The sequence below is a fragment of the Enoplosus armatus genome, chromosome 8, assembly GCF_043641665.1.
Source record: "Enoplosus armatus isolate fEnoArm2 chromosome 8, fEnoArm2.hap1, whole genome shotgun sequence".
Classification (NCBI taxonomy): domain Eukaryota; kingdom Metazoa; phylum Chordata; class Actinopteri; order Centrarchiformes; family Enoplosidae; genus Enoplosus; species Enoplosus armatus.
In genome coordinates, this window is record NC_092187.1 from 8,842,709 (window position 1) to 8,850,813 (window position 8,105).

The 8,105-nt window shown below is 42.2% G+C and overlaps 2 protein-coding genes across 2 annotated transcripts; both read right to left on the minus strand.

Annotated features, from left to right (window-relative positions):
• Positions 1–970: 970 nt before the first annotated feature.
• Positions 971–1,660, minus strand: her12 (hairy-related 12). Its single transcript, XM_070910938.1, is given in 3 exon segments — positions 971–1,378; positions 1,494–1,606; positions 1,609–1,660. Coding segments are annotated over 3 exon segments (573 nt in total).
• A 4,616-nt stretch (positions 1,661–6,276) lies between these two features.
• On the minus strand, positions 6,277–6,991 carry LOC139289032 (transcription factor HES-5-like). The gene is given in 4 exon segments (XM_070910530.1): positions 6,277–6,717; positions 6,827–6,904; positions 6,907–6,963; positions 6,965–6,991. Coding segments are annotated over 4 exon segments (603 nt in total).
• Between the last annotated feature and the right edge of the window lie 1,114 nt (positions 6,992–8,105).

Consider the following 8,105-nt stretch of genomic DNA (forward strand, 5'->3'; position numbering starts at 1 on the left):
TGGGCTGTGCGCATTTCTCCATCGATTGAGCGTTTTGATACTTTCACAGTATTTATACAGCACCTAGACCTGTTTTATAATCAAAAAAGACTCAAAAAAAATCTAACTTTCTACAATATACTACAATAATTCTACAATGTACAACTTTTAACTTGAGTATTATGTGCATGCAAAAACATCCTGATATCTGTTGCTTCCTGAACCAAACATCACATGACTTCCCCCAAAATAAAGACAAGCTCTGAGTAAAACCACGGTTCATGATGAAAACTGGCAAAAAGACAGTGGTGTGAACATTTCCTTTATCTAAAAATATATTTAAATGTTTAAGACACATTTTTTAAATGGAATAAAAAATCTAGAATTTTTTAATGATTGTATATTTTTATTGTTTATTGTCATACAAATGTTAGAAAGGAGTTTTAAGAGCCTAAACGTGATAGTAAAACAGCAATATCAACATCCCATTAAAAAATATTTAGATATTCATTCACTTGCACACACACACACACACACACACACACACACACACACACGATCATCATCATCCTCTTACATAAAATTTGGCATAGATAATTAAAAAACAGAAGAGAAATATTCTCAACAGCAGCTGTCAGTATAACACAGTATGGCATATATACATATATATATACTGTTACGTCAAGCAGTCCAAAGATAAACTCCACTGGAGTAAACAGTCATTTGACAAAACCGTCATCACTCAAAATCAACTTCCAGCTTTAAACACAAAGGAAAAGCAAAAATCAGATGTGAATCAAAGTCAAAGCAGGACAACCTTCAAATGAAAAAAAAGTGAGAGCCTTCGCTTTTACTACTTATCCATCAATGTGATGAGGCAATAAGGAAACCCACCATGAATGAGCAGGTTGGAAATACATTTCCTACATTGTGAGGGAGAGTGCAGGTCCCCTCAGGTCTCAAGAGTGTCTGTGTGTCAGAGTCTCCAGAGTTACCAAGGCCTCCACACGGGGCCTCTGCTGCAGTCCTGCAGCGTGGTGGGCCGTAGGGTGGAGCAGCCTGGGGAGGAGCTGCTTGCTCTCTGGGCCTGGTGGAGCTGCTGCTCCTGCTGTTGGAGGCCCTGCAGAGGAGAGACAGACGCCTCTGTGTTGGAACCAGCAGAGAGGAAGTGCACAGAGTCCCTCCAGCAGTGAGAGTAGCCTTGGTTGTAGTCGCTCTGACGGAGGCCCTGCTGCAGCTGCTGTCTCAGGAAGCTCACAGTCATCTCCAGGATGTCGGCTTTCTCCAGCTTGGAGTTGGGCTCCTGCTGGTGGAACTCCTTCTCCAGAATGATCTTGAGTTGCTCGATGCAGCTGTTGATGCGATCTCTGCGCATTTTCTCCACAACAGGTTTTCTCAGCTGGGGAAGAGGAGACCAAGAGGTAAGCTCATGATTCAAATTCACCAATACACAATCAGACATTTGTACTGTAAAATCTGATGCAAAGCCATTAAAAAAAACCTTCAGTACTCACTTTAATGTTGTCTTTCTCAGAGATCCTGATGTGGTGAATAGAGGAGTAGCTGGTGGAGCAGGGAGCCATGTCTGTGCAGGTGAGGTTAGGAGCGTCTTCTGGACGGCAGTGTTAGGTCTGGTGTCTCTGGGGGAGCTGCCCCTCATTTTATACTGTGATATTAGCATAACAAAGCCATGTGGCTCAGGCAGGGCTGGGGTTCCCACAGTCTGACCAGTGGGACTCTCAGCACAACAATGGGAGACATGTCAATAACTCAGAGAGCATGTATCTGTGTGAGGCATGTTTCCCAAGATAAGCAACAGGTAATTAACACTTTATCAAGCTGTCATCTGAGAATTTATCATGGACTGAATGTCAGAATTATTTTTTTTTAGATGTAAAATAAGGGGAAGTGTGCGTCTTCAAAGGGGGTCTGACTGCAATTAAGAGCCAAATGTTTCACTGTAATAAAACAATATAAACTGAAGGCTTTCATTTTCTCTTCAAAGAAAGCTTCCCTTCCTCCAAAAGACATTTGGGTACACAGACAGCACCATGTGGACACATGAAAATGTTGAATGGTTGAATATTTTTGTCCACAGGTTCATCACATATAGGCTAAAATGAAGAGGACAAACTAAAAGAGAAAGAAAGGAGCATGTAAGTCAACAAAATTTCATTTTCCACCTGTTGCTTTTCCAACTACGTTACAGTTCACTTTTTTTTTCTCTTCAGGCTCGAAAACGTGTGTGAAAATGTGTGAAGAGAGGCCGCCATGACGTGAAGGGAGACACACGCTGATCAAAGGCTGCTGCTGACTCGCGTCCCAGGTGTGAAAGCAGGCAAGTGGCGCACGTTCCTGGCGGCGCGAGTCGAATTGACCGCGTGCGGTGCAGAGGCGCAGTAAAAACAAAAAAAGGCGCAACAAATGACCTCGTGTGCACCTCGTGATGCATAGCACGACTTTTTGATTTAGTTTGTTGTTTAACCGTGTTTTCATCTAAGTTCATGCAGAAAGACATACACGGCGTAAACTGCAGCACCTTTTCATACCAAATACATCACACTTTACATCACACCAGAAAGAAGGTCATGTGACATTTAATTTCTATATAATACATTGTATAATTGAAGCCCTACATGAGGAGAACTGACAGACATTATATGCACAAGGTAAATGGGAATAAGTCTATTCATAAGACTTTATATACTTAATATATATCTATTACAAAATGTACTCCCACGTGGCCTGAACAGGGGTGTCACTGTTTTTTGTTAACATTTTATAAAAGCAGCTTTTACTTCAAATTATGGATATTTAATCTCAGGTTATTTAGTTTCCATGTTTTGTGAGGATTTTGTTATACAGACACTGAACTGCATGTTCAATTATGTGTGGTGAAACAGATCCCATTTGGATTATTGTTGTTTTTATAATAATAGTCACTGAGTGCTGCTGAAAAACTGTATGCAACCTTTAATCATAAGCTCTTGTCTCTTCTTCCCCCGAGGGTCTGCAGAGCCTGTTGTAAATGAACTGTGTCTAATTAGTGTCAAGTTAATGGCAGTATGAGTGGGCTGGCAGTGTGCCTTTGACGGCCTCCATCACTGGCTGGCCCCAGATGTGAAGCCGGCCTTGTGGGTGCAGTGTGAGTAGTCCCGTCTCCCCAGTTTCCCACCAGTTCCCAACATCAGGGTAAATGAGCTACAAAAGCCATGCCACTCCTCAATGCTCCACTGGGAATGTTAATTGATCTTTTGTTGCAGGATAAACAGAAACTCTGTGTCCCGGTCCATCTGGGAAAAATCAAGTCAACTGGTTTCACTGCCTGGCACAGAGCCCTGTCTGTCTGAGTTGACTTTTTTAATTTAACATTTCAGACACCCAACTACGATGCTGAAAGAAGTGCTCAAAGTTTTAATTAAGTCAAAGTAGAAATGACGCAACAGAAATACCCCATTCCAAGTCCTCCATTCAAATATGTTACTCGTGTAAAAAATTAAGGAAAGCAGAGAGTATCAACACGAAAAAGTACTGATTGAGAGAAATATGAGCATTCAATTATTAATGCATAAATAGCTATTTGGTACTTGGTAAGTTAATGCATGAATAATGAAAATAATTAAATGATTAAAATCCACTAAATGGAAGATTCAACAGTGTAAAAGACAAAGAGAAAGAAATCAAACGATCCTGATAGAATAACAAATAATTCAAAGTCTTCCAAAACGGAAATATTTAAATAAGGAACCAGCACCTGCAATCATACAATGCAACAGCACTTGAGTAAATGTACATATGCAGTTACTTCCCTCCTGTACAGCTCTGAGCAGGTTTTTGACCTGTTGATATTTTTTGGTGTCACACTTTGTGCTTCAAATTTCCATCAAGACGCCTGCATCCCATCCATTAAAAGTTAGAGGAAGCACCTTTACGTTTCTATATAAACAACAGTACTATTTTTCTTGCTCTTCATTTGCATATTCAGGCATATCTATGTAAACATCTCTCTTCTCTCTCCCTCTTAATTCATGCCTGCAGCTCTCTTGTCATCATTGTGGCGTTTGAAAGCACAGTAACTGCCAATCTGTCAAGTCACGTCCATGTTTGGCTTCATTCTCTCTCTTCTCCATTTCATTGTCGACGTGTTTGTGTGAATCTGTGCCTCCTCTGAAAGTTAGTGTGCACTACACGGCTGCTGGGGGTCTTTGTCTACAAGTGTGTGTGAAGACGAGTTCCCCTCCCACCAGCAGCCTGAGAGCTCTGAATTCCTGCCATAAAGTCTCGGCCATCGCTCAGACCTGCGGCGGCGCAGAGCGGCTTCCCGTCAGCCATCTCTCTGTGAGTGTGGTATCTCCCGTTTCCCACACTCTGTGCCTATTCACTGGCCCCGAGACGGGAACAATAGAAGTGTGTCTTGTTACACATCACATTAGCTACGGTGTTTGATCTCCTGTTGAAAGGGGGGAGGGGAGGCAGCTTCAGCCAGACCATCTGGCCTGGCCAACTAGACCCTGAGAAAGTCCCAGGCATGCCACATTCTCCACAACTTCTGCACACATAAATAGTTGTGAAAGACTTTTGTGGCACTTGAGACATAATTCAAGCACTAGACAGCAGACCAGGGCCATCACAACAGAAGTGGGACAAGTGACGAGCAGGGGTGACCCCAGTTGTTGCACCAACAAGGTCATCCCTTTGGGAAATACTGGAGAAAACAGCAAAAAAATACCCAACCATCTGCAGTTAAGAGAACGATTGATCTGAATAGCATTAATTCTATTCTTTCACATACAGGTGTTTTTAATCACACTGCAAACAGTGTATGTCAAAACATACATTTACATTCAATAACTATAATAAGACTATAATGTGAAATGCAGTTTTTATGTGCAGCATCATTGTTCAGCTTCACTGGTTCCACTAATAATTAACCTCTCAAGACCCATGCAGATATTATTATTAGCCTTTGCTTTGGTACCACAATAAATTAAATTTTGTTGTGTGCTGGAGAATGACACAAAATCTAACCTAACCCTAAATTCAGTCAGTATTACTCTTTACATGATGGACAGCAAGCACTTGACTGGAGCCATTTGAATGTCTCTGTTGTGTCTAATTTGGGCTTTCCCCCATTCTTGAAATGATTCTTCACATCGTACAATGCAAAGTGTTTACACTGTTAATTCAAAGATGTGTGCACAAAGTGAATGACCTGTGATTACCTGACAAAGAAGCACATCTGCTGTTCCCTTAAGCCAGGCACAATATTGAAGCTACTGTTAGTTGAATGCTGAGCTAATAAACTCTGGTGTGACTGGATTTAAGTGTATAGTCATTAATTGAGCTATTTCCAAACCAAAACAAAAACTCCTACCTGCTCTCCTACATACAGGATTTCATTCATTCAATCATGCAAGACTTAATGCAGCAACACACAAACTACAGCTTTTATCTATGATTTCATATGTACTTTGTTCTCTCACACTGGCACTGCAATTTGAAAAAAAGAAAACACACTACTATTGTTCATGTTTGCAAAACTTCATGTGAAGCTTTCCATTTATTTTTGTGAAGTTCAAACGGAAACTTCCCAAGGAAGCAATTCAACAGATTATTTAAGACTGATATATAGAACATAAAATGCCTTTATAAAAGGTAAACATTTGAAGAAGAAAAACATCTGTTATAAACATCACAACTGAACAGTTTACATGTACAAGTCCAACAGTAACACTTCTTCACTAATAGGCCAAATAATGGTTACATATAGTCATAATTAAGTATAATCATAATACGATTTACAGTAAAAGTGGATCCATGGGATCCATGTTGTTGACTCATCAACACCATGCTGACGACATGTATCCGTCAGTGATACTCAGTATCAAAGATAGACAGTTTTAACACATAAATCAAACAGTGTCTCAGACACTTCAATAGTTGCAACCCAATGTGGGTGTTTCAACAAGATAATTCAGTGACGTTTGCAAAGCAAACAGAGAATCAGGAGTTGTTTTTTCCCACAGGAAAAATTAACACAATCACAGAGTAAACACTTCAAATATAAAGTGTATGACGTGTATACACATGGTGTACATATTCAGTAAAACCTGAAACATTTCCAAAAGAATACTGGCACTTTGTGCCTATTTCGCCACACTAGTAAAATACTCAACAATATTGAATCTCCTGCCAAAGCAAAAGGAAACAGACTTCAGTGAGTCTAAAACTTTCTGTCCATGACGTTCACAGACGTATTTCTCTTTCTCTCTGTGTGGAGGTGATGCTGCCTCCATCCTACCAGGGCCTCCACAGACCACAGCTGGCCGGGCTCACACCCTTGCTGGAGCTGACTTGATGGAGCGGCGAGCCAGGAGGGGAGAGGGTGCAGGGACTGTGGCTGGTCTTACTGGATGCTTGCAGGCCCTGGAAGTGGCCGAGCAGCCGTCTGTGGGCCTGAGTCTGGACCTCGCAGTGGGACAGGAAGCTGACGGCCTCCTGCACGCAGCGGGAGTAGCCGTCACTGGCTGTCATCAGGCCGGAGGTCCCGCTGGCCTGCTGCTGCTTCTGCTGCTGCCAGCCTCTCAGATAGGACACGGCCATCTCCAAGATGTCCGCCTTCTCTTGCTTAGAGTCGGGCTGCTGCCTGAGGAACTCAGGACCCAGCAGGGACTTCAGCTGCTCAATGCTGGTGTTGATGCGGTCTCTGCGCAGTTTCTCCACCATTGGCTTTCTCAGCTGAAGAAAAGAAAAAGAAAACTTATTTAGAAAACAAATCAAACTTTTTCATTTCATATGAGCACAATTAAGCAAGAGAGTTATGTGACTTTATAGAGCTCAAGTTTACCTTATGAGCAGGAGTCAGGTGTTCCTTAGAAAAGCTTGCTTGTCCAAAAACAGTGGGTGCCATAGCTGTAGAGTGAGAGCGTTCCTGCTCGGTTCGAGGAGCCAGTTGAATCTGAACTGCCTTCTCCTCTGCCTCCACCCTGTATTTATACACCCAAATCTCCATATGAATGTGTGGGTCTTGGGCTTGTTGGAGTTTCTCACAGTCCCCGGGCCAATGAGAGCGCTGGGAAGGGCTTTGAGGAACGCAGGGCTGCCACATGCTCAATGAAGTGTTTATAGCCGTGGGGACAATGAGTGTGTCTCCGGGGAGCAGGTGGAGGAATAGACTGCGAGAGAAAGAGCCCAGGGTGGGGTGGTGGGGGAGCGAGGAGGGGGTTGGAGCTGGGAGACTGACCCTGTGCTTGTGTTGATATGGGAAAGTGGTGACCCCAGAGGGAAGCACGCCGCTGTCTCATGTCATCTCCACCGCCTCGTAATTGAGCACAAAGTGCCTCCGCCACCAGGCACACGTGGGTGTTACAGAGGGCCAACCATTAGAAAGGGCCAACATGCAGCCACTTCCACCAGTTTGACACGGCAGACTTTCCTTCTGGAGCTGAGCAACAGTTGAGACGTCTCAGAGATGAATAGAAAAAGAGCTTCTCTGTTTTGGGAAAATAAAATCTACTTGACGAAGAAAAGAGAATGTGTGGACTCACACCAACACATCAAAATGTTCTGTTCATTAAAAGCCATGAAAACCTGCTTTCTTATTCAACATGAATGACGGTCAGTTCTATAAAAAAACAAAATGATCTGTCAAAATTACAAAACAAAAAACAGAATTGTTTTTGTTTGCTTCTCACTGGTTTGAAGTGGGCCGGGTGACGTCAGGTGTTTTTACAGATCATAAGTATTCAAACTGGCAAATGTGAACATGACAGACCAGCTTCCAGGTTCAACTTTGACCTATCGTATGGTAAAGTCATTATTACTGACATTACGGGTGTTCTCACTTTCAGATTTACCAAAAATAATCTGGCTAAAGTGTCTGTTTATTTGAGTCTTAAAACTGGTTATTTTAACACTTTTAGGTAGTTTTGAGCCATATCAGCTCTTTGAAACAACATTCTTCAAACTCCAAATAAGTGTCACTGAAAAATGAACACTGGATGTTTTACTGTTAAAAGTACTAGTGGCCATGCTTTTAAAGTTCAATCTGTCAACTTTAATTTGATGGTAGATGAACACGATCAGAGCTGTTAGAGGAGGGAATTGCTTCAGCTGTAAACATCCTA